This window comes from Schistocerca nitens, chromosome 1 (genome assembly GCF_023898315.1).
Source record: "Schistocerca nitens isolate TAMUIC-IGC-003100 chromosome 1, iqSchNite1.1, whole genome shotgun sequence".
In the NCBI taxonomy this organism is placed as follows: domain Eukaryota; kingdom Metazoa; phylum Arthropoda; class Insecta; order Orthoptera; family Acrididae; genus Schistocerca; species Schistocerca nitens.
This window is the reverse complement of record NC_064614.1, coordinates 1,099,100,097-1,099,127,892: the sequence shown is the minus strand read 5'-3', so window position 1 is coordinate 1,099,127,892 and position 27,796 is coordinate 1,099,100,097. Positions and strand designations below refer to the sequence as shown.

Genomic DNA, 27,796 nt, shown 5'->3' with positions numbered 1-27,796 from the left:
CTGGTACGGCCGCAACTGGCCGGTTTGACTGTGGTTCTCCGCGGACGCGCTACACTCTCGACTCTGAAGTTAGCCGAGCGGTCTTAGGCGCTGCAGTCATGGACTGTGCGGCTGGTCCCGGCGGAGGTTCGAGTCCTCCCTCGGGCATGGGCGTGTGTGTTTGTCCTTAGGATGTTTTAGGTTAAGTAGTGTGTAAGCTTAGGGACTGATGACCTTAGCAGTTAAGTCCCATAAGATTTCACACACATTTGAACATTTGACTCTGAAGCGGCAGTCTGTCGTCACGTAGAAGAGAACCCGACCATGAGTACTCGAACACTGCCCGTGCCGAGGGCTCTTGTAGAGCACAAAGGTGGGAGCTCATTGTCTCCAGCGTGTCCGTTACGTGAAGATCTGGAAGTGATCCGATCTTAAACCTTATTTTGCACCGAAACGTAGGGCTGCGATGCATCGGTATCCCTGGATCCGTCCTAGTTTTGAAGGCGTCCCGGGACGGCCCTGAGGGTTTTATACAACTGTACGGGGACACTCATACTTTTTTTGTGTCTGTAGATGTTCGATTGATTGGAAACAATAGATTTTAATAAATCTTAGTTAAAATTCACTAAATAATAAATGGCGCATAGACATTTCCTTCGGTTTATACTAGAAAACCAGTGGCAAGTCCGCTTAGACAGTCTCCTTTACACGCATTTTCCGTCTTTCCTCAGAACAATGAGAAGCCGTTGACAATCGATGATCGCATTCACAGCGCCACCCCGCCCCGCCATCGTTCAACTTATCGTTAACTTTGACCTATATATTAGGTGTTTTCAAAGACCTTGTCGGGGGTCGTCAATTTAAGCTGATGCATGGCGTGAGCAAACGGTACTCTTCCGAACTTGGGTTCATATGTATCACACCGGTGGAGGCGCAAAATGTGCCTTTTTCTTTATCAGTGTCATTAGAGAACGTAAACAACCATTTAGCACTTTCCTCTTTCATTTTTTTAAATGCACTGTAATTACAAATAATTTTTTGCATCAATAAACATATGTACTGATAAGCAAGGCACACAACCTGGCTTCCTACGTGGTATGTGTGCAGTATTGTAATTTGCTCGCTACCATAAATCTACCGTCGCCACTGCATTAATATGTATTTTCCTAATGGGTACCAACAAACGCTTTTGATATTTTAAAACCTTATAAAACAAACGAAAGGACTAGCTTCAGAAGCATACCTCTCGCCCATCTCGGGTTCCGACTTTGTACCAATACCTTGGATTGAATACCAGACCTGTCTCCAGCGCTTCATGCAGTGAAGTCATGTGTGAACCGTCCGTCAGATGGGCACGTTAAGCTTTGCGGTGCCCTTGTTGCTGTTATAGAGACATTGGATCTCTACCGGCTCTAAACACTATGAGCACTATGGGACTTAACATCTGTCATCAGTCCCCTAGATAGAGAATTACTTAAACCTAACTAACCTAAGGGCATCACACGCATCCATGCCAGAGGCAGGATTCGAACCTGCGACCGTAGCAGCAGCGCGGTTCCGGACTGAAGTGCCTAGAACCGCTCGGCCACAGCGGCCGGCTGGATCTGTACCTCACGCGGTTCATCGGTCCACCCCAACGCCTTCTCCCATCGTCATACAACACAAACATGACACCCACCCACTGCAGTGACCTAAACTCAAGAGACACACTCAAGAGAACTCACACGCAACTCGAGGAAAGATGCCATTGCAGGCACAGAGAAAGAAAGATTACCTACTCCTCAGGGTATCCCTCCGCTCATTAGATTTATTCATTTCTGTTACAAGATAGACAGTAACGGCACAAAGCGTTGATATTTTCCGGACAGTCCGTCGGATGGGTACATTAAGCTTGCATCACAGAGGAGATTCACACCGTAATGAAATTTCAGAGGCAGAAAACATGTACAATTCTGTAATCCTAACCCTTGTCTGCTCTCGCATACGTAATGCGCGATATTACATCCATATGAGTCACATTTGTCCTTGTTGTGTTGCAGTTATCATAGTCATTAGCGTACCTCGTCTCTAACGTAACTGGTTATGTTTTTCGTTTACGCTCTTCCCAACATGCGAACAGCGAGACATGGAGACGCTGGACTCACCCCGGCTGTCGAATGCTGGATACGCTGGCGGCGCTGATGACAAAGGACCTCTGAGACAGGCCGAGCATTTCGTAGAGGTCCACCACATCCGGCCGGTCGCCCACGTTCACAGCGACCACCACCTCGGTGCCGTCATCTGCAGTCCTGCCAACAGTACACAACCACGTCACTATCAAGTAGGTGCTATTTTCTAGGTAATACAGTGGTGACTATAGACGCATTGTACTGAAAACATATAGTAGAAAAGAAAAAAAGGAAGGACTAATTGTGAATTTATCCGGCAACTGAGTTAATAAATAGAGGGTTGCGGACGAATGACTGACACATTTAATGTGGTCATAAAACTTTTACTTCTGAAACGAAAATATTCAAATTTTGCACACTGGTAGTATGGTCCATGGCAATGTATTTCATTTCATCACGTGTACAACATGCGCTCCATTCCAGCGGACAACGTCGTGTAGGCGACTACACATATGACTTACAACTTTGCGGCACAAGTCTTTGTTTACCTCGTTGCACAACCGAAATAGGCCATGACTGGATAGACCTACCGACAGTGTCTCTCTTTTTCATAAAAATGACCGTTTAGCGGTTTTTATATACCACAGAATCGAATATGTTGTTTGTTTACGATTCCATTTACTGCGCGACTGCTACGGTCGCAGGTTCGAATCCTGCCTCGGGCATGGATGTGTGTGCTATCCTTAGGTTGATTAGGTTTAAGTAGTTCTAAGTTCTAGGGGACTGATGACCTCAGATGTTAAGTCCCATAGTGCTCAGAGCCATTTTTTTTTTACGATTCCATTAACTTGAAACGAAGCTTCGTCTCAGAACCATGTTGTGAGAATTATTTCACCTTTTCCTTCTGCCCATAATGAATACTCCAGTCTCATTTCTTTGTTGTCCCCAGTCAGCCTTTGTAGCGCAGTAATATTGTAAGAGAATAGCCTGAGATCAGTCAGTAAGATTCTTTGTACAGAACCACGAGATATCTCTAGTAACCTTGCTGCCCGTCGGGATTACTTGTTTGGACCTAGTTGAATGGCGACCCGAAGCGTTGCAACGTTTTCTGGAGAACGAACAGTCGGTACCCGGTGTCGTAGTACTTACAACAAATTGCGTTATTCTTCTAATTTTCTAGGTAACCGGAGAACTGTGTTTCTTGATGGACCACAACAAGTGTGGAGTAGTACGATTAGTACCATAAATCTTCTTTGATTTCCTGTGACACTTTTCAACTCAGCGTAAAGGAGAATTGCCTCCGCACGATGCTAGGCTATGGCGAAACGCTAACTTCGAAACAAGGGGATGGCGATGTTGCAGCAACACGACCTCTGCCGATTTTTGCATGAAATAAAACATGTAGGAGCGAAACTGGACTGAAATGTAGTAGAGGTACGTTTATTATTCAGCTTTGAAGTGTGTCAGTTATTCGTGCGCCACCATATACGTAAAAATAAACTTAATCTCGACCGTTTATTTTTATGATAAGATGTTACCATTCAACCATTCGAGTCCACGCATCAATGCGTTCACTTTCTAATGAGGGTGTAGAAAAACTCTAAAAACAATTAAAAACCCTAATTTATGAAGGAATATAAGATGATGATGATGGAAGATTTTGGTAACAAAGTAGGGGAAATCGAACAAAGTTATTCCTAATGGGAAGTTTTGCATATAGTAGCAGCATTTCCCGAGGTTAACATGGTCGTCCATAGCACATTCATCCAGAGGAAAACATAAGGAAACTGGAATTGAGAATAATGAGAATAACTAATGCGTGTTGTATTTCATCACACAATGAGTAATTTTAGAAAAACATTCAGGTGAAACAAAGCGACAGTTAATGTGAAGACTATTGTTTCAATCAAACGGTAATAGGAAATTTGGTAGTATACGGTAAACTAAACAAAATCGTTCGAGAACGTTTTCAAAGGGATGTGAGAAGCTACAATGACAACTCGATAAGAGAAACCATTGATACCAGTAGAGGCGAAAGAAACTGCAAGAAAAGAAAACGTTTAAGGTTCTTTAAATGTTTGTTCAGTTCAAAATGTGAATCGGAACAGATAGTGCACGCTAGAAATAAAGACAGGACGGAAATATGCGAGATGGGTCGTACACAACAATTCGAGGTATGGACAGATATACGACCACAGAAGATTTCAATAGGAAATATTTAAGCTGGAAAAAACTATGCAAATGAAACTTGCAAGATATTTACAGAATGTCTGAAAACTTGGATATTCCCTACGACCAGAAAAAGGCTGCAGTTTCTCAGCTTCACCATAAATGAGACACAAAAGGCCTAAGAATACTTGAAACCTATCACCTTAGTCTCCATAAAGTAAAAAGCTTCCACAGTTTCAAGAATCAGGCATTAAATGAGGAATCTACGAATATACTGTAGCCTGCTACTGTCGTTCCCACAGATATAGCAAAGACAAGGTTAGAATAATGAAGCGCTCAGAACGTCGTTTAAACAGTCATTCTTTCCGCGCTCCATACACAAATAGAACTCCCATGACTTAAGCCCTCGTCAGTACAACTCGATTTCTAAACTGAAGGAAACACTTCACGGCATTCGCTTCAGAACTGCTACAAATTCGTCGGCCAATAGACCGCGCCGCTCGAACTGTCAACACAACTGCAATTGCTAAGAGTATCCTACGACTTCCACATCACTGGCAACGTGTTATACACTATGCTGGTGACTACTTTGAATGTCAGTTAAACTTTGAAACACGTATCTACTTTGTACGAGCTGTAAATAAATAGTTGCCACTATTAAAGTTCCAACCCTCGTAGGTGGATACGTTTTGTATTGCTGAAGGTATTTTACACCATATAACGCAAGAAATTAATAGATCTAGTTGAAAACGAGACATGACAAACAATGTAATTTAACTAAAATAACATATAATCGCAATATCAAAAAGAAAATTGTTCAAATTAAGCTACCGCTACGGTCGCAGGTTCGAATCCTGCCTCGGGCATGGATGTGTGTGATGTCCTTAGATTAGTTAGGTTCTAAGAGGCTGATGACCTCGGATGTTGAGTCCCATAGTGCTCAGAGCCATTTGAACCATTTTGTATAAATTAAGAAGTATTCGTAGGTGCAGGTGACGAATTTTTTTATTTAATGCAGTTGAACACACCTGGCTGGACACATAAAAACAAAGTAAAACAAACGGAAAAGCACAGTTCGAAATTAAACAGTTCGACGTCTGTCCACAGCTCGTGGTCGTGCCGGGTTCGATTCCCGGCGGGGTCAGGGATTTTCTCTGCCTCGTGATGACTGGGTGTTGTGTGATGTTAGGTTTAAGTAGTTCTAGGGGACTGATGACCATAGATGTTAAGTCCCATAGTGCTCAGAGCCATTTATTTACCCAGTTCTAAGTGTCCGTTAGGGTGACCTAATGGAAAGGCGTTGAGATGCGTTAGAAGACATGAAGTAACAACATTGATACGAATAGCTGAAGACCATAATGTTTGGAAAAGTCGTGAGGCTGCGTTCATCGAATAGTTGGTGTGAAATGATTGATGATAATGACAAAATGGTTCAAATGGCTCTGAGCACTATGGGACTTAACTTCTGAGGTCATCAGTCCCCTAGAACTTAGAACTACTTAAATCTAACTAACCTAAGGACATCACACACATCCATGCCCGAGGCAGGATTCGAACCTGCGACCGTAGCGGTCGCGCGGTTCCAGACTGAAGCGCCTAGAACCGCTCGGCCACACCGGCCGGCAATGAAGATGATGTTGGTAGTTACTGAACGCATGGCCTTCAGATTGCGCTGGAGCCAATCACTTTAAATGGAGATTCGGGTTACGATGGTGATGTGGTAGTGGTGGTGGACTTGGTGGTGGTGGGGGTTGTGGTGGTACGAATGCTGAGAGTAATGACTGTATTGGTGATGGTGAGGAATATACTAATGATGTTGATATGACAGTGATGATGGTTCTGCTGAGTCTTGAGATGATGATGTTCACTACGGCGGCCTGTGCTAGCCATGATTGGCGTCTGAACTCATAGAGCTGTCTGGGTACCTGGAGAAAGCGATGACTTGGGCGGAACTGTTGACGGCCGTCACTCCAGTCTGCACAGCTGGTTCCTCTCTAAGCTCCACCAGCTGGCGGTAGGTCTTGAGGTGGCTCCTACCAGCTTGCTCCTGAGCTTCAGCGTTGAGGATGACGTAGTTCTCGTTCACTGGCAGCCAGGTCTCGTTAGCTGTGCTGAAGCCCGCATTCGTGCTGTTGTCCCATTGGAAGGGCGTCCTCTCAGGGTCTCTGGAATTGCCGAGTGTGACACCGTCCCAGCACCCTGCAGGGTCTGTAGCAATTTCACATGTCATGTTGTAGTTGTCCTCCATGCCGATCTCCTCTCCGTTGTAGGTGACCGCGGTTCCAGGTAGCAGCGTCACCAGCATGTTCATCCCGTCCACCAGGTCTGGGCTGAAGCGGCTGGCCACGCGGTGCTGGTCGTGGTTGCCGATCTGCAGAGGAAAGCTGTAATACAACTACCGTAAATACACTTGGATGATAAAAGTCATGGGGTAGCGATATGCAAATACACAGATGGCCGTAGTACCGCGTACAAAACGTATAAAACGGCAGTGCGTTGGCGGAGCTATCATTTATTCATAGGTGATTCATTTGAAAGCAGAAACTCGGATTGGAATTAAATCTACCATTCCCTTTCTAAGGAACCATTCCGGGATTTGGGTGGAGCGATGTTGGGAAATCACAGAAGACATAAATCAGGATGGTCGGATGCGCTATGAACCGTCCTACTCCAGACTGGGTGTTCAATGTGCTGAACACTGCGCCAATTCGCTCAGTCTGGGATGTAAAAAGAAATGAAACATATTCAGATGCATTATAATAGTCTGGGCATTACGAACTTCTTTTGCGTTGCAGTGCTAACGTTACTTATAAAATAACACAAAACATGAATCTATCAGTTTCTGCAAAGACACTTTTCAAGAGTAGAAGGAGTTGTTCTTCAGAAAGTTCTGTAATTTACTCTTAAACTTCACCGTATTATCTACAATATATCAAATATATCAAATATACTCCGGCAGATTTCTAAATACATGTGTCATTCCTTTCTGCACCACTGTTAACCGTCTGAAGTGTTTGTAGAGGTTGTTTTGATGATGGTGTTCCGTTCATGAGATTCACTATTCTTTGAGAAGCGAAAATAGTTTTAACGAAAAGACATCAATATATCTACTGTCAAACAGTTGTCAGAGTACTTAGTTTTCTTAAGAGGTATATGTGGGATATCGTTGTTACATGTGTTCTGAAAGTGTTTGTGCTAGCATTCTATGCTGAGTTACCCCAAGGAATGAGTCGGTAACTCAGTGGTAAATGGAAATCTTCAGAATACTTTAGTTCCTTACTTTTTAATTACACTATACCAATAAGTTGTTCAATAAAGGTTGTGATTTGTGTGTAACTTAAAAAACTTAACACAGTCAATTTCCTGTAGACAATTTTTACAACTCGTGGAGTCTTACAAGAAGCAGTTAACTGTGTGTGCTGAGTCTTGTCAAAGTTTAATAGTAATCAGTTTGATTTTAACCATCTTCTGACTTTTTGAACTTTAAGTTAGTTCCTTCTTATGTAGACTGCCACCAGGTATTATTCCTTTGTTGCATCATCGAAAAGGGTACCATCAGATCTTCTGATTCTGTAAAATAGAGACAATTTAGTAGTATCAGAAACAACAGGGGTCCCAAACCAGAACCCTCCAATACCCCATTTCTGATTCCTTCAAAATCTTAATGGAGCTGCCACGTGATTGATGTACAACTAGTTAAGTTTAATTTCTGTCATCAAGATGTAAACCATATATATGCTTGCCACCAAAAATAACTCCGAAAGTATGATAGGAGCATACCTTCGGAGTTATTGTAGGTGCCAACAGTTAGTGACTCATCCTGCATAACATTTAAAAACTTGCATCAAGACGTAATTGCTCACACAATCAAAATATTTGCCTTACTATGATAATAATTTCTGATTTATTGATTCCATAAGAGGAAGTCAAATGAAAACGAGATAGATGGAAGAAAAGTGGTTAATCTGTTTATTATTTCAAAAGTAACAGCCATAACAGCGAATACATTTACCCAGGCGTGTTATTCTTCATCCAGACAAAGTCGTTGGCCACGAATGTCTTTCTTTAGCACTCCAAGCGAATCCAAATCATATGGGGAGAGATTTGGACTATATGGAGGATATGTAAGGACTTCCCAGCGTAATTTCTGCAGCGTAGGGAAAATAACCTTGGCAACATCTGGTTACACTTAACCAGACTGATGCCGTCTTTCAACATGCCTAGGCGTTTGGACTTGATGGCACACTTCAGTTAACGCACAGCCAGCCGTACGTGAACACTTTACAAAAACTGAAAATCGCCATCACGTTCAAACACACACGAATGTGATGGACTTCGTCATTCTGTTGCAGGATAATGCTCGTCGACTTGTTGACAAGGTTGTTTCGATTACCTTGCAAAACTTCCCTGGGTAGCGCTTATACAACTTCCATAGAGTCCCGATCAATTCCAATACGATTTCCATATTTTTCAGGCCCTGCAGTGGTCATCGATTTGCTTTGGACGAAGAGGTGCACATCGACGACTGAAACATTTTTCGAAGAATACACTGACCATCTTGTCTCACAGTGGGAGAAGTATACTAACACATATGGCGATTACTTGTGAAATAATGAATAGTTTACTTACTTTTTTCCATCTCTATCGTTTTCATATGACTGCCCCTTATAGTATATCATCTGTTAAGCTAAGTGTAGGCTGTCCAGTTTATTGTCTTCTTTGAAGTAAAAGCTGTTTACTGCTGGGCATGATTTACCGTAGAAGTTGTTCACAAAGTGTAGTGGACATGTTATTCATTTTTAAAATAGTGACAATAATGTGTTTCACCAGTGTATTATCTACTATTTTGTGGAGTGTCTTCACAACAGCATCTTCAAACCAATCTGAGAAACTTCCACTACGAAAAATCTCGTTACATACGTAACTTAATATTTTCCAAAGTTCAGGTGAAGAATAATTCATTATTTCAATATAAACTAACTCTTTCTAAGGATGTGGATAATACTGAAAACTACTTTTAGAGATGCTGAATGTAGTTAAATGTTACCAGACTTGCAGAAACTAGTGTCCTATTCTTTCTCTTTCAGAGAAATCCTTAACCCATCAACAGTGAACAAGCGGGAATGAGAAGCAATCCAGATTTGACAAATCAATGAACAGCCGTACTTTGTCTGGTAGCGCTTCTCTGCTTACAATGCCTTTTCATGCTTTCTGCGTGTAACATAGGCATATCACTGATATCCACGCAGGTGAGAAGCATCTGCTTTCGTATCGGTTCTGTATTCGATTTACAGCACCCGGTAGAGCCGGTACTTACGAGTCTTTTCCCCTTTTACTGAGTAATGACAAAATCCAGATGATCCATACAATGTTGATAACAGGAGCTTGTGTCTTGTCTCATCCTACAAATGCAGTGTCGAGCTTATCTGGACAGCGGCTTCCTATGGGAGAAGGAGGCCTGCTCAGCACACGGACCTACCATTGGACATTACCTGCCACTATGCACGCAGGTGCCGGCAGTCAATGACATCGGGTATAGCTTCCCCCTCTCGACCCCCTTTGTACAGATCTACGTCATCCTCTTAGGTTTTGTGCGGCTAGTGTCTATTTTCGTTTCTTGAGTGCCAACCTTAGTCGTGCCACGATTTTTGTTGTTGTGCTTTGGCTGCACAAGGCTAGATAAAAATCGTGAACATGATGACCTTGAAACTTCCTGGCAGATTAAAACTGTGTGCTGGACCGAGATTCGAACTCGGGACTTTTGCCTTTCTCGGGCAAGTGCTCTGCCATCTGAGCTACCCAAGCACGACTCACAACCCGTTCTCATAGCTTCAATTCCGCCAGTACCTCGTCTCCCATCTTCCGCACTTCACAGAAGCTCTCCTTCGAACCTTGCAGCACTGCTGGAAGAAAGGATATTGTGGAGAAATGGCTTAGCCATTGCCTCGGGGATGTTTCCAGAATGAAATTTTCACTCTGCAGCGGAGTGTGTGCTGATATCAAACTTCCTGGCAGATTAAAACTGTGTGCCGGACGGACACTCTAAATCTGGACCTTAGTCTTTCGCGGGCAAGTGCTCTACCATCTGAGCTACCAAGCACGACTCACGACCCGTGCTCACAGCAATGACCTTGTTTAATGTTTTCTTCAATTTGTGCACGAAGGACCTACCGAGTTTGAAACTGAGCATAAACCTGGAATTTTTCTATTAATATTTTCTACTGAACCTTTTCTAATATACACGCTTAAGTTGCTCTCTTTCAGAAACACGGTGTTTCTTTTATTTTATGCTGCACAATGTTGTGTATGATGTGTTTATGTACATTTAAATGCAATGATCGTGACATGTGTGTAAAATTATATCTATCTATACATTTTATGGGAAAGACTTTCTGACCTTTGTGTTGCTGAACGTGCTGTCTATCTGTTGCTATGACAATCCAAGTTAAGTAATACTGCTCATGAGTTGCCTCAGCGTACTTGGTAGCCGTGTATTATCACTGTTTTTTGTTATTAATTATTTTCGTAAAATATATGTTGATGTGCTTATCATTAGAGTATTACTTAAATAAATTTCTGTTTTTGTTCTACGCAAGGAAAGAAGGAATGTGTTCAGTGGCTAATAAAATACTTGTCTACGATCAGCAAGTGCTCATAGATTATATAAGCTAACAATGAATGTGTTCTACAGTTAACTATTAGTGTGTGGAGTGAGTGTAAATCAAGGGAACCATCAGTGGAACGAATGAGTGAGTGAAGGGGTAATGTATATAAAAGAATTGTAAATAAGTCAGAGAATAAGTCAAGATTAAAACTAGCAACATTTTTAAACTTTTTCATTTTGTAATAAATGGGATATGCAGGCTGGATGTATTCTTAAGAAGAAAATTTACCTACATCAACTGTAAAACAAAACATTAAATAAAATCCTTCATCATCCACACCAGATATGAGGATGAATGAGTTTGGTGATATGTGTAAATACAGGGACTGAATTTTATGTTTTCGTATTGGCGGAGCAGCCCCGTTTCCCACGTCCTTGACATTCCTACTTCCACTTGTAGTATGGCGTTCCTACTTACTGTATAACTAAAAGAAGATATGAATGAGAGAAAAGGAGAAAATTTCATTGATGGTGTGACGTCGTAATCCATTACTGTAACTCCACGCACCCAAATTTTTATTGTGAGGTGAGAGTGATGAGAGGCATCAGTCTGTTCCCACCGTGAAACATCTTATTTTTGTTCTGTAGATTCCTTTAATGAAAATTACAGTCATATTTTACTGCACCGTTTGTAGGGGCTGCTAAGTACAGAAAGAATCTCAGTGACTGTAAAGATAAAGCCATTTTTTTCTATTTATTAACCTTCTCTGTTAGGATTCATAACTTTTGCATGCAGAATAGTAAATGTCATTTGCGAGCCTTCGTCTGGTGACTCAGCAGTACGCCACAGCATATGATGCGCACTGAGACCCTGCAGACATACGTTCAAAAGGGCAGGGGCTGACTTCTGAGACTCGTAACAAGAGTAGGAGAGGTAATGTGTCTGGTCAGCCAGGGCGCAAGTGCTCTGCAGAGCAGCACTGTTCTGCTGGACTCCATTCCAGTGGAGCTACAGTTTTTGCAACATGCTGTAGGAACACTGCAAGATATCTGGCTAAGAAAGGTGAGGCTAATGAATAGTGGAGAGGGTCGCCCATAGCAAATAAACGGCCGTTTTACCAACAATCCCAGCTAGATCAAAGAACGCTTTTCAGTGGGCATTTTACTCGGATCTGTGACTTCTTGAAGGCAGGTGGGACTGTAAACAGTTTGACCACATTCCTATCTCCTGCTGCTCTGAGGCAACCAACTGCATTCAGTTTTGTGAACTATGTTTTCGGCCTGCTCGAGAAAGCATGTTGTGTCAGCCTGATGTCAACGGCAGTCGTGTGGGTATTACTTCTGTTGGGTCCTGCCCACTCATTGCAGATGGTATCTGTTCTTTCGGACATATCCGAAAGAACAGAAGAACCGTGCAGCTCTCTAGAATAAAATGATAATTAAATCAAGACGCTAAGCTGCCGACAGGCGTTGATATACGTCATCAGGGACAGTTGTGTGCCCCAACCGGGACTTGAACCCGGGCTCTAGTCCCCGTCGGGGCACACGCTTTCAACTGTCGCCGTTGATGTATATCAACGCCTGTCGGTAGCTTGGGGTCTTGATTTAATTATCATTTCATTGCAGATAGGGTGCCTAAACGATGCTGCCTTCTCAGAATGCTATACAACAATTCAAGCACATAACATTAGTAGTTTTATTTCAATAAAGCAGGCTGACAATATTTAACTTTATACGCACAACAAATGTTGCAAGCGATGGGCGACATGCAAATAGTAATCTTCTTCGCTCTTTACAAAGTGCAAACAAGCAATAGATATGGATCACTACTATCTGATATCGTAGCACTCTCTCCTAGGCCGTGCTAATACTCAGCGAACACTTTCCACTAATGTTCTGGCCGAGGCTGGCAGGAGCGGCGTTTAAAAAATGTTCAAATGTGTGTGAATTCCTAAGGGACCCAACTGCTAAGTGCATCGGCCCCTAGACTTACACACTACTTTAACTAACTTATGCTAAGAACAACACACACACCCACGCTCGAGGGAGGACTCGAACCTACAGCAGCAGGGGCCGCGCAGACCGTGACATGGCTCCTCAAACAGCGCGTCCACTCCGGCGGAGCTTATATTCAATTCTTGCAGGTGTCGCTCCTGTCGTGGCGTGGCCGTAATCAGCGCACCATTGGCCGAAGGCGTTTCACCGCCTTCTCTGGTCTTGAGTTCTTAGTCTTCGTTCCGGCGCTTGTGGTTACGCCAGAACAACCTCCACCAAAGGTGGGACATGTTCTTATTGGTCAGTCTTAAAAAATTCTCAAGAGTGTGAGACTAGGATCTGACTGAGCCGTGGCGGCTGGCGCTAGGGTGTTCGACTTGCATCGCTGATATCGATATTCGGCTGTCTTGCTATCTTTGACTGCTCCCCCCGGCGGGTTTTCCGGGTGAGCGTGTGACGTAAGTCTCCGGTCGGCGTTCATAGAGCCAACTTGTGTTGAAAACAAGCCGGCGACCCTAACCATGGTGCATGCGCCTCGCTGTGCTCGCCGTCCTTGTCTTTTGTCGCGTCGGATGTAAGGGGCCGGTCATTGGGAGCCTTGACGTGCAAAACTGTGGTGGGCTCGTCGTCTCACGCTGAACCTCTTCCCAGCTACAAGTTATTCTGTGTTTAACTAAGAAGATTGTTGAAACTTATTCTGGCATTGGTAGCTGCCGGAGATGGTTCTGAAAATGGTTCCACAGTGGCTATTTTAAGGAGGCTGATGTTCCTCGTTTCGTTCCCCCATCATATGTGAGGTGTGTATCTTAAGTGGTTTCCATGCAAGTTTTTACTTGATTTAGGACATATTGGCCGCTTGGAGACTGGTTGTTGTTCATGCGCCAGGCAGCTGTAGAGTTAATAGTTTAATCATTTTTGACGGCAGGATTTGGTACGTTTCATTTAATGTTGAAAGTGCCTTAAGGCAACTGAAAGTGATTTCTAAGTTTCCTGCTAATTTACTGGGGGACGGGTACTGTTAGAGTATTGCTCCATAAGAATTTGGGGGCAGGCTTAATATATTTTCCACTGTGGCTGTGATTTGACCTTGTTTTCATTGAAATCTATTTGTGCTGTAGGCCATTTGCTAAGTCTGCTCGTTTCCTGGCGTTGGTGCGATTATGGATTCTTGTCAGGACCGCGCGTTGTGAGGCTGGTCGGACTATATATAAACATATATCGCTTGCTTGTGAGCCTGTGCACAAGCCGTGGGGAGTGAACGCTTGTATTTCCTGCCGACCGCAGCGTTATTGCTTCCAAATACTGCTGTGGGCCTTAATGCTGTTCTCTAAAGTTAAGTGAGGCCACTTTGTTAATATTAGCGTTTCTAAAAAATGGTTCAAATGGCTCTGAGCACTACGGGACTCAACATCTTAGGCCATAAGTCCCCTAGAACTTAGAACTACTTAAACCTAACTAACCTAAGGACATCACACACACCCATGCCCGAGGCAGGATTCGAACCTGCGACCGTAGCAGTCCCGCGGTTCCGGACTGCAGCGCCAGAACCGCTAGACCACCGCGGCCGGCTATTAGCGTTTCTGTAAGTTATTTTACTGCTTAATACTAGCCATTCTTATCCAACACTTACGTTAATCGTTTGTGTATCTTTAATGAATGTGCAACTTGTTATTTTTCCTGTGTGCCAGTTTTGCGACCTTGGTTGGCCCACTTCGCGTTTTTAGTATAAGCATGGTTCACTGTGTACCTTTATGTGGGCAGTTCAGTTTTACTAAGCTTTAAGATCTTTGTTTTTTTAATGAAGTTGTGGTATTATGTGGCTGTGGAACTTTTAGTTGCAAGTGTATAGTGTTAGTAGCGTTTTGAGGTATCGTTAAACAAGAAAGATTGTTTGTAATTGATTATTCACGTGCCTACTATCTATTTTTTTTATTTCGGATGCAAAATATAATCCTTATTCGTGTTTATGTAATTCAATTAAAGTAAAAATGTATAGACTGCATCAGTAAGAGGGCAAATGTCCAAATTGAAGTTTATAGTAAAGTCTGTTTTGAGTCAAATTAAAACTGTAAGACAATCAGAAGCTTGTTCTTCACCAGTGATCCTGGGCTTCCCATTTTCTTTAAATAACTGTGATGAGATTGTAATTTTGATTTTCTAAACAACTGAGTAGTACCACGGTTCACTGACTTTCTGGGAATTGTGTGCGTAGACAAATCCAGGGATTCGCGGACTGATAAAAGACAGGATAGGTAGGTAGAATGTTCTAAAAACTGCGTCGACAAGAAGCCAACTGATTGGAGAACTTTTTACATCGCTTCTTTGGCGAGAGAGCAGACAGAGCGTTATCAATAAGCTCACTGGCCAGAATTTGGTACATCTTTTTTCACTGGAGAATTGTGAAGCAGACTCTGCTTAGAGCAGGGACAGGAGACATGGTGGAGACTTTCTCAGGGGTAGGACTGCGAGGAGAAGACCCTGGTGCTAGAATTAGGGGCTTCAGCGAGGAAATTCGGCAGAGAATGAAACTTCTGAGTGTCAGCTTGTGCATTGTCAGACGAGTGGCGACAGTAGCCATTAGTACCGTATACAGCTTTCCTCTATGCACATCACCTTGGTGAGATTATCTGGTGGCGTCAGCAGGTTAGGTAGGAGCAAAGACAGGCTTTTTTTCACTCAATTACATTCATCTAGACTCATCCATAATCAAGTGAGCAGGAGTAGCTGCTTATTTGCTTTCCATTCTCTGTTTGGTATGATCTTACAATCACTGTGCAACCAGCAGAGACCATGCTTCCTCCAGTTAAAGTATTGGAATATTATTTTTGAAACCCTTCATTCCTTTTCTGAGAACTTTGCCAAGTTTTGCTTGCTCTGTCTCATTTCTTTTCCTTAAATCGCTGTTGCTTTTGTCATGTGCCTAATTAAGATTCATGTGAATGTTACGGTTGACATGTGCACACTGAGAATGGTTGCAATAAACTTAGGTTCACTTGGGCCAAGATTTAAATTCAGGAGTTAGAGAATCCATTTTTCCCGACTGCGTACCTTTAACGATTTTTTTCCTAGCTCAACACCCAGGACTCATTTACCAGGGTCAGCTCCCTAGCTATCGTCAAATTCGATATACACAGTTATTAATTCAGTATCTGAGTTATTTGGGGAGAGTAGCCCAACTGGTGCAGATCCCACTAGCAGACGGAAGGCTCACGTTCATAAACCCCCATTGGGGCTTATTACCTTGCGTATAACGGATGCCAGTGACATCACTTTTCCTAAAACTAACTATGAAATGCGTGTTGCTGAACTCTTCTCATCTTAAGATTCTTTTTTGTGTTGTGCATGGTCAAAATAAAATTTTAAAAAACTGTATCAGAGAAACTTATTATCAACGCCAAGAATAAACATACCACCCAGTTGGACCACACTCCCCGCTCGTCGACAATGTCGATCCAGTTGCCGATGACTTCAGCGAAGTCCGCAGCAGTGGAGCTGGCGTTGACATCGGTGATCAGCAGGAAGTTGAAGGAGAAGTCAGCCCCAGGATTGGTCTCGTTGCCGTAGTAGCCCAGAATCTGGTCCACTGTGCCGTAGGACTCGGTTATCATCGTCCTGGAAAACCATAAAACCACTTAACAACTCTGGAAGGAAACCCCAAATTTTTGCCAACTCTTTGCTCACATTGACCCACGAGATATATTAACAACGTGTGCTGGACAGAGACTTCAAGTTCCGTATGGTCCGCTCTATCTACTCATATCCACTCGTCAGCATGACAATTTCAGTTTGCCAGTGCTTCCCATCCGTAATCCCTATATAGCTCTGATCGTAATAACATATTTTACTTGAATTCAGGAAATTTAAACAATATTTTTTTTCTGTTCTTCTCGCTAAATTAAACTATATGAAAGAGGAGAATACTGTAAACATGTTCATCATCATCGTCGCTTATTGCACATAACCAGCCCAGTTAGGCTCATGGCAGAAGACAAAAAATATACCAATACATAAACATAAAACGTTACGAAATAATGAACACATACTTTCCACGAATCATGATTAAATAGAATGGTAAAATCACATAAATTGATTTCAAGTGTTTGCCCATTTGCTTTTGTCTCTGTCATTCTAAACGCTGGCTGTTGGATCTGCTTATTGATTAAAGTTCTGTCTTTCCACCTCGTTCGCGGACGCCCTCTTCTACCAGTTATCTGATGTTCTAATAGTTTTCTAAGGGATGTACCCTCTGCTCGGAAAACATGATCTGCCCACTGTGATCTTCTACTTGCAGTCACTCGTCCGACATTAGCGTTCTTAAACCGCCGATACTATGTTACTGCTGAGCTAGTACCATGAAATTACGAACTACGAATTGCAGTTCAGTAGGATGCTAGTCGTATGTTGTTCTGGCTGATGACCAGTTATCTCCACCATTCTACCTGACATGGTGTCTGCAAGATGTACCGTATTCTCTTGGCAGTTCTTTCTAAAATAGCTGCAAAGGCTTATTACCACGACTTCATCGTTGCTGTTTTCTGTACATGTTAGTTCACCTTGCAAATTCCAATGGTTTTTGAAGGCTGTTTAACTGTTCTCACTAGTGCAATGTTACTCGCCAACATCAGTAATACTATTTACCACACAGGTTTCCAAGACAGGACCTTAAGCGGACTAAACATAGTACAAGGCATTATAATACAGGGTGTTTATAAATGAATATCCAGGATTTAACGCTTTATAATATTTATTATATTAAACTTACAGTTATAAATGATATGTCAAATGAAAAAGCAACTCAAACAGTTTTACCAAGAACCTTATAGATTTCAATGTGAGCACCATTTGTCACACGGCACACATCAAGTGTTTAGCCGAGTTCTTCCCAAACGTTGATAATTGTGTCTTCAGTGATTGTAGCAACAGTTGCTTCAATCCGGTTTCTTAATTCAGGGAGGTCTGCTGGTAACGGAGGTACGTACACACGATTCTTGATGAAGCTCCAAAGGAAAAAATCGCATGGAGTTAGGTCAGGTGAACGTGGAGGCTATGCAAAGCAAGCGCTGTCATTGGGCCCCTTGCAGCCTATCCAGCGCTTGGGTACAGTGAAGTTCAACCAATCGCGTATTTCGCTATGTCAGTGAGGTGGAAAATGAAGTTCTCTGGCTCATCTTCTTCCAACTGAGGGAAGAGCCATTGCTCTAGTGTACCAAAGTAAGAAGTGCCAGTTACAGTAGGTTCACGAAAAAAGAAAGACCCATGAACTTTCCGTCGGGAGACAGCACAAAGAACAGTCACTTTAGGAGAATCTCGTTGCATTTGTACCACCTCGTGAGGATTTTCGAGCCCCAGAAGCGCACATTGTGAGTGTTAACATGTCCACTAAGGTGAAAGGTCGATTCATCACTGAAGACAACATGATCCAGAAAATCTTCTTCGTCATGAAACAACATTTCGTTTGTAAAATTGGCACGTAATCCATGGTCTGCCGGCTTTAGAGCCTGTAATAACTGTAAACGGTAAGGACGCAGCTGTACGTGTTTTCTTAAAACTTTTTGAACAGTCGACACGGGAACTTGTTATTCACGTCTAGCCTGCTGGACTGATTTCTTTGGGCTACGAGTGAACGACTCTCTCCCTCGCTCAACAGTCTCTTAACTAACTCTTTGTCGTCCTGTGCTCTTCCCTTTACAAAGGCAGATACTATCTACAAATGTTATTATCACTTGGAGGATCACAACCGAACTTCAGCCGGAACACACGTTGCAGAGTAACTACAGATTCGGTCTTTGCAAACTGCAAAACACAAAACAGTTTCTGTTCACTAGTCGCCATCTTCGCTACTACCGCTGTCTAGTGGATTGCGGCGGAAACATTGCGTGCTGCGCATGTGCACTGGTGCCAAACTAAATTGTTTGAGTTCATCTACATCTACATCTACATTTATACTCCGCAAGCCACCCAACGGTGTGTGGCGGAGGGCACTTTACGTGCCACTGTCATTACCTCCCTTTCCTGTTCCAGTCGCGTATGGTTCGCGGGAAGAACGACTGTCTGAAAGCCTCCGTGCGCGCTCTAATCTCTCTAATTTTACATTCGTGATCTCCACGGGATGTATAAGTAGGGGGAAGCAATATATTCGATACCTCATCCAGAAACGCACCCTCTCGAAACCTGGCGAGCAAGCTACGCCGCGATGCAGAGCGCCTCTCTTGCAGAGTCTGCCACTTGAGTTTATTAAACATCTCCGTAACGCTGTCACGGTTACCAAATAACCCTGTGACGAAACGCGCCGCTCTTCTTTGGATCTTCTCTACCTCCTCCGTAAACCCGATCTGGTACGGATCCCACACTGATGAGCAATACTCAAGTATAGGTCGAACGAGTGTTTTGTAAGCCACCTCCTTTGTTGATGGACTACATTTTCTAAGCACTCTCCCAATGAATCTCAACCTGGTACCCGCCTTACCAACAATTAATTTTATATGATCATTCCACTTCAAATCGTTCCGCACGCATACTCCCAGATATTTTACAGAAGTAACTGCTACCAGTGTTTGTTCCGCTATCAAATAATCATACAATAAAGGATCCTTCTTTCTGTGTATTCGCAATACATTACATTTGTCTATGTTAAGGGACAGTTGCCACTCCCTGCACCAAGTGCCTATCCGCTGCAGATCTTCCTGCATTTCGCTACAATTTTCTAATGCTGCAACTTCTCTGTATACTACAGCATCATCCGCGAAAAACCGCATGGAACTTCCGACACTATCTACTAGGTCATTTATACACATTGTGAAAAGCAATGGTCCCATAACACTCCCCTGTGGCACGCCAGAGGTTACTTTAACGTCTGTAGACGTCTCTCCATTGATAACAACACGCTGTGTTCTGTTTGATAAAAACTCTTCAATCCAGCCACACAGCTGGTCTGATATTCCGTAGGCTCTTACTTTGTTTATCAGGCGACAGTGCGGAACTGTATCGAACGCCTTCCGGAAGTCAAGAAAAATGGCATCTACCTGGGAGCCTGTATCTAATATTTTCTGGGTCTCATGAACAAATAAAGCGAGTTGGGTCTCACACGATCGCTGTTTCCGGAATCCATGTTGATTCCTACATAGTAGATTCTGGGTTTCCAAAAACGACATGATACTCGAGCGAAAAATATGTTCTAAAATTCTACAACAGATCGACGTCAGAGATATAGGTCTATAGTTTTGCGCATCTGCTCGACGACCCTTCTTGAAGACTGGGACTACCTGTGCTCTTTTCCAATCATTTGGAACCCTCCGTTCCTCTAGAGACTTGCGGTACACGGCTGTTAGAAGGGGGGCAAGTTCTTTCGCGTACTCTGTGCAGAATCGAATTGGTATCACTTCAGGTCCAGTGGACTTTCCTCTGTTGAGTGATTCCAGTTGCTTTTCTATTCCTTGGACACTTATTTCGATGTCAGCCATTTTTTCGTTTGTGCGAGGATTTAGAGAAGGAACTGCAGTGCGGTCTTCCTCTGTGAAACAGCTCTGGAAAAAGGTGTTTAGTATTTCAGCTTTACGCGTGTCATCCTCTGTTTCAATGCCATCATCATCCCGGAGTGTCTGGATATGCTGTTTCGAGCCACTTACTGATTTAACGTAAGACAAGAACTTCCTAGGATTTTCTGTCAAGTCGGTACATAGAATTTTACTTTCGAATTCACTGAACGCTTCACGCATAGCCCTCCTTACGCTAACTTTGACATCGTTTAGCTTCTGTTTGTCTGAGAGGTTTTGGCTGCGTTTAAACTTGGAGTGAAGCTCTCTTTCCTTTCGCAGTAGTTTCCTAACTTTGTTGTTGTACCACGGTGGGTTTTTCCCGTCCCTCACAGTTTTACTCGGCACGTACCTGTCTAAAACGCATTTTACGATTGCCTTAAACTTTTTCCATAAACACTCAACATTGTCAGTGTCGGAACAGAAATTTTCGTTTTGATCTGTTAGGTAGTCTGAAATCTGCCTTCTATTACTCTTGCTAAACAGATAAACCTTCCTCCCTTTTTTTATATTCCTCTTAACTTCCATATTCAGGGATGCTGCAACGGCCTTATGATGACTGATTCCCTGTTCTGCACATACAGAGTCGAAAAGTTCGGGTCTGTTTTGTTATCAGTAGGTCCAAGATGTTATCTCCACGAGTCGGTTCTCTGTTCAAGTGCTCGAGGTAATTTTCGGATAGTGCTCTCAGTATAATGTCACTCGATGCTCTGTCCCTACCACCTGTCCTAAACATCTGAGTGTCCCAGTCTATATCTGGTAAATTGAAATCTCCACCTAAGACTATAACATGCTGAGAAAATTTATGTGAAATGTATTCCAAATTTTCTCTCAGTTGTTCTGCCACTAATGCTGCTAAGTCGGGAGGTTGGTAAAAGGAGCCAATTATTAACCTAGCTCGGTTGTTGAGTGTAACCTCCACCCATAATAATTCACAGGAACTATCCACTTCTACTTCACTACAGGATAAACTACTACTAACAGCGACGAACACTCCACCACCGGTTGCATGCAATCTATCCTTGCTCTTTCTTTTGACATATCATTTATAACTGTAAGTTTAATGTAATAAATATTATTAGGCGTTAAAACCCCGATATTCATTTATAAACACACTGTATTTGCAAAGGAATAGAACCATGGAACGGAACCACCATTTCACTCCCTGCCTCTGTCTATTCTCCAGCTGCCTAACCGATAACATAATAAAATAGCTGTTTAGGCATTAGACACAATCAATATGTCAAAGGAGTGGATATCATAGCTATTATTTGTGCCAGATTGCCGTAATATGCAAATGATCACATAGTTTGTGGTATGACTGCCTGAGGCTCCAAGCTGTCTGAATTCGCAGACAAGGAAACCAGAGTGAACGGCCACACCGTATTACACTGTTACTGGTGTCTACCACAGGGATGCTATAGAGAGTGCTTCCGTAACAGCTTGAGAAAAGGATGCTCCATTCAACAATTTGAGGTAGGGAACTTGGGGTCGGAGGAACCAGAATTTGGGAGCCAAGGCATTTACGTGTGTGCACTATTACGCTTCTCCAAGAACAGAAGCACGACTTTCAGCAATTGTCTAGCTACAAGATGCCATCACCGCCAGACAAAACATACAGCGTGTAGGGGTGCAGTTGGTCCGCACGTACTCCACAGCAGTTACGGTGCGTTTGATTACTATCACAGGTCGCATGGAACCCAAGTGAAATGTTCCCCATAATATAACACTGCCCCATCGGCATGTGTTCGTGGCGCAGTGCACGTTTCCATCAGAAGTTCATCCAATGATGGCATATCTGGACACGAGTTTCGACCTGGTGTAACAATAAACGTGATGCGTCCAAGCAACAGGATCCAGTTTCAGCGATTCCGTGCACACTGCTATTTTAACTCATTGTGTCAACATGGGAACACAGTGGAGTTGTCTTCCACGGAGCCCTGGCAATGTGCATTGAACAGTGCATTCCGAGACACCTGTGCCTGCAGCAGCACCGTACTTTGTCGTCAGATCGGCGACAGACAGTCGCATATCCTGCTCTACATAGCTGTCAAGCCTCCGACCTCAGCGTTCTGTAACGAGGCGTGGACGTCAGACACGTTGTCGCCTACTCGTGGTCACATAGTCCTTTAGCTGCTCTCCATAGATTCACGTATCACGTGACAGTCGATCAGCTTCGGCCTTTGCGAAATGATCGTTCTCAAGCATCAGGCGGTAGCAATTTGTCCCTCGTCAAGTTCGCTTACATCAGTGGATTTCCACATTAGGAACCGTATCGTCGCTAGAATCATTCCTCGTTCCTCCGTACTCCGCTTGTACGTTTCCTTACACGTCACATCCCCGCGTCACCATCAGATGCATTGATGCAGTAGCCATAATGTCATGGCTGGCCGGTTGACACCATCTCATAGAAAATATCTGGACATCTTTTGGTGAACGTCATGGGCTGTCCACCTTTATGATGACTCGAAATTTCCTGGGAACGCTTCCAGGTGCACCATTTGGTTCATTTTAAGACTCTGGTCATTCCAGTACATTTCAAGAAAGTTATTGACCACAAACAGTCCCCTCACAGATATAACTTTATTAGATAGTGCGTTGTCATGCTGTTACAAACAGTCTCTTTTCCTCTACTGTATGCATTACACAAGGCTGTAAAACGGCGTCATATTCTTATGCAAATAACGTTTTCTTAAGAACACAAAGGTGACCAGACTCTAACCACAAATAACACCCTCATACCGTAAACTACCTCCTCCACACTTCATGGTTGGCGAGACACAGAGAGCCATGGAACATTTTCCAAACATTCCTCAATACCCAAACCCCTCAACCGTATTACCACTAGGTGTAGTTCGTTTCATTACCCCAATCAGTCTTTTCCGGTCATCAGCTGTACACTGGAGTCGGTGTGTACACTACCCCAAGCGTCGCTTAGCATTGACTATAGAAATGTGTGCGGTGTCAGTAGCTGCTCTACCACTAAACTCCATTCACCCCCTTCGCACTAACAATGTACAAGTTGAAACTGTTGGTAGCACTTTGGAAGTCACGAGTGGTTCCTCTCGCTGACTGCATCCGATTTTTTACAACCACACCCCGCAATGCACGATGGTCCCTGGTCCGTCGGTATATGAGGTCTTGCGTGTTGTTGGCTTAGTAGTGGTTGTTCCTCTCCAGTTGAGAGCTATATCTCCAAAAGTCGACTTGATTGGCTTTACAAGGGTTGAAATGTTGCTGATGGATTTGCTACCCAGATGACATCCAATGACTAGTTCACGTTCGAAGTCACTCATCTGTCCTTACTGACCCAGTCTATTACTGCTTCTCTACTGACAGCAAAACAGTCCCTATCTCCTTTTCACTCTGGCGGTCCACCTCTAACGATACCTAATAGTGAATCCCGCATTACATAGAGGTGTCAGGATACTTTTGATCAGACAGTATAAAGTGTTTGCCACGTGTTGAGAACCAGGGTTTAATTTTATATGGACACTGAAACGCTGAAACATGTATCTTCAGTGGAATCCAGTGATTGCTTACTTGTTGTCATACTCATCGACGACGGCACGAAACTCTTGTACGACGACGTAGGACTCAGGCTGGTGCATGTACGGCTGGTCTATGTCACCCAGGACCCCATCTGGAAAGCCCTCCGCCTCCACCAGGAATGTCACCGCGTCCATGCGGTAGCCATCCACGCCCTTGTCCAGCCAGAATCGTAGGTTGTCCTGAAAACCGAAGTCTTCATTTATTCAGGGCAGTCCTTTAAAAGTCATTTCAGAGCCTATGCTCTTATGAAGAAGTTATTTTATGTTATACTGTTGGAAAAAAGAGGAGTTCGTAAGGTGAAAGAGACATGGTTGTTAAATCCTTTGTCTATGGTGTACAAGCCTAAAAAATTAATATCATTCGGAAATTCCTTTTTTTATTGAAATTTTGTAAGCTTGTCAAGCATTTGGGGTCGAAACCAAACGCAGTCTCAGTCTGCACAACTATTCCTTGGTAACGTATAGACACAATTTTTTTCATCAACTTTCTCACTCCAGCTATCGGATGACTGGTGAACTACAAATTTTGTATCCTAGCCAACAGCCATGTTGCGCCCACATGATGTTAGTAGCTGTTGAAGTAGATGAACGTCCAACAGGACTTGGCGTTGTGTGTTTGTGTGGATGGGTGTGTGTGTGTGTGTGTGTGTGTCAAGAAGGGGCAAGGGGAGGGAGGTGTTTTACAGTCAGGAGATGGGTGAAATGGAAGGAACTAAATTGTGGATAAGTGAATATTGCACCAAAATTGAGTTCTTGAAAATTTGTGGGAAGGTATTATGGGAACAAACTGCTGAGGTCATCGGTTCCTAAGCTTACGCACTACTTAATCTAACCTAAACTAACCTACGCTAAGAACAACACACACACCGATGCCCGAGGGAGGACTCGAACATCCGACGGGTGCAGCAGCGCGCACCGCGAGAAGGCGCCTGAGACCGCGCGGCAACCCCGCGCGGCTAAAGCTGATTTTTCAGCGACAGAGAAAAGCGGGCCGATTTATAAGTCGTTTGGTGAAACAGAATTGAACTGGTGAATAGTTTTCGAGTGGTGAAAACGGTTCTTGATCGTCATGTGCAGTAGCGGGCGATGAATGCAGCGTTTGGCCCACAACTTGGATCAACACGTCTATCGCAACTGTTGCTATGTATATTGTAAATCTGTTAGGAAATGACGTCTCGGATGATAGAAGAAACATTAGACCTCCCCGAAAAAAGTCAATTTTCTTCTTTTTGGTGCTCAGCCGAATTGTTGCTTCCGTTTTTATGCACAATACTTCGGCATAGAAGAAAATTTGAAGAATTGGAAGTTGGTTTTGACTCAGGAGCAAATCGACGATCGATTGATACTTATCAATTCACTACTGACACTGATAAAAGGGTTCTATTGAGGCTTATTACTAGCGTATAATTTTCTGCTCTACTTACTGTTCTGAAACAGTCTTAATTCCATATGGTCGATGAAAAATCTCCAAGATCTCAAGTGTCAAAACAAATTTATTTCTGATTTCCTTAGTGGTAAAAAAATGGCTCTGAGCACTGTGGGACTAAACATGTATGGTCATCAGTCCCCTAGAACTTAGAACTACTTAAACCTAACTAACCTAAGAACATCACACAACACCCAGTCATCACGAGGCAGAGAAAATCCCTGACCCCGCCGGGAATCGAACCCGGGAACCCGGCCGTGGGAAGCGAGAACGCCTTAGTGGTACCTTCATACAAAAAACACTTCGTGCCTCCACATAGAAAAGTAAATACACAAACATAGCTGAAAGTGTTTAAACGTTTGGTACGTCGAATCTAACTACACTCATGTTCAGAACATACACAACACCTTGAGTGATTAGACACAGGACGAATATATTCACAGGACACGAACATTAGTATCTTCTGCAGAAATGAACCATGTCGGCCCGCGGGTTCAAAGTTCAACATCGATATCGCGGCGCAACACCACCTAACGGTAAAATGCTCCTGCGGCTCTCGTTGTCGCTATAAAACTAAGGTAATGGATAAGTGTGCCTTGAGGAGACGTGCAGGTTGCCTCGCAGACGTATCCGAGAGCCGTACCGTCAAATCACTGAGTTTGAAAGAGGGCGCAATATTGGCATGACAGAATATGATTCATCCATCGGGAAAATTGCCGCTTTTTTTTGGTCATCAGTCTACTGACTGGTTTTATGCGGCCCGCCACGAATTCCTTTCCTGTGCTAACCTCTTCATCTCAGAGTAGCACTTGCAACCTACGTCCTCAATTATTTGCTTGACGTATTCCAATCTCTGTCTTCCTCTACAGTTTTTGCCCTCTACAGCTCCCTCTAGTACCATGGAAGTCATTCCCTCATGTCTTAGCAGATGTCCTATCATCCTGTCCCTTCTCCTTATCAGTGTTTTCCACATATTCCTTTCCTCTCCGATTCTGCGTAGAACCTCCTCATTCCTTACCTTATCAGTCCACCTAATTTTCAACATTCGTCTATAGCACCACATCTCAAATGCTTCCATTCTCTTCTGTTCCGGTTTTCCCACAGTCCATTTTTCACTACCATACAATGCTGTACTCCAGACGTACATCCTCAGAAATTTCTTTCTCAAATTAAGGTCGGTATTTGATATTAATAGACTTCTCTTGGCCAGAAATGCCTTTTTTGCCATAGCGAGTCTGCTTTTGATGTCCTCCTTGCTCCGTCCGTCATTGGTTATTTTACTGCCTAGGTAGCAGAATTCCTTAACTTCATTGACTTCGTGACCATCAATCCTGATGTTAAGTTTCTCGCTGTTCTCATTTCTACTACTTCTCATTGCCTTCGTCTTTCTCCGATTTACTCTTAAACCATACTGCGTACTCATTAGACTGTTCATTCCGTTCAGCAGATCATTTAATTCTTCTTCACTTTCACTCAGGATAGCAATGTCATCAGCGAATCGTATCATTGATATCCTTTCACCTTGTATTTTAATTCCACTCCTGAATCTTTCTTTTATTTCCATCATTGCTTCCTCGATATACAGATTGAAGAGTAGGGGCGAAAGGCTACAGCCTTGTCTTATACCCTTCTTAATACGAGCACTTCGTCCTTGATCGTCCACTCTTATTATTCCCTCTTGGTCGTTGTAAATACTGCATATGACCCGTCCCTCCCTATAGCTTACCCCTACTTTTTTCAGAATCTCGAACAGCTTGCACCATTTTATATTGTCGAACGCTTTTTCCAGGTCGACAAATCCTATGAAAGTGTCTTGATTTTTCTTTAGCCTTGCTTCCAGAATTGCCTCTCTCGTCCCTTTACTTTTCCTAAAGCCAAACTGATCGTCACCTAGCGCATTCTCAATTTTCTTTTCCATTCTTTTGTATATTATTCTTGTAAGCAGCTTCGATGCATGAGCTGTTAAGCTGATTGTGCGATAATTCTCGCACTTGTCAGTTCTTGCCGTCTTCGGAATTGTGTGAATGATGCTTTTCCGAAAGTCAGATGGTATATCGGCAGACTCATATATTCTACACACCAACGTGAATAGTCGTTTTGTTGCCACTTCCCCCAATGATTTTAGAAATTCTGATGGAATGTTATCTATCCCTTCTGCCTTATTTGACCGTAAGTCTTCCAAAGCTCTTTTAAATTCCGATTCTAATACTGGATCCCCTATCTCTTCTAAATCGACTCCTGTTTCTTCTTCTATAACATCAGACGAATCTTCACCTTCATAGAGGCTTTCAATGTATTCTTTCCACCTATCTGCTCTCTCCTCTGCATTTAACAGTGGAATTCCCGTTGCACTCTTAATGTTACCACCGTTGCTTTTAATGTCACCAAAAGTTGTTTTGACTTTCCTGTATGCTGAGTCTGTCCTTCCGACA

General features: G+C 43.2%; 1 protein-coding gene across 1 annotated transcript in view; it reads right to left on the bottom strand.

The window, feature by feature from the left end:
• LOC126198754 (maltase 2-like) overlaps positions 1–27,796 on the bottom strand; it is a 57,925-nt gene that overhangs the window by 6,662 nt on the left and 23,467 nt on the right. The window contains exons 5-8 of the mRNA XM_049935312.1: positions 23,931–24,118; positions 16,266–16,467; positions 6,182–6,627; positions 2,124–2,267 (exon numbers count right to left, since the gene is read on the bottom strand). Coding sequence (XP_049791269.1) covers positions 2,124–2,267; positions 6,182–6,627; positions 16,266–16,467; positions 23,931–24,118 — 980 coding nt within the window. The remainder of the gene's footprint in view (positions 1–2,123; positions 2,268–6,181; positions 6,628–16,265; positions 16,468–23,930; positions 24,119–27,796) is intronic.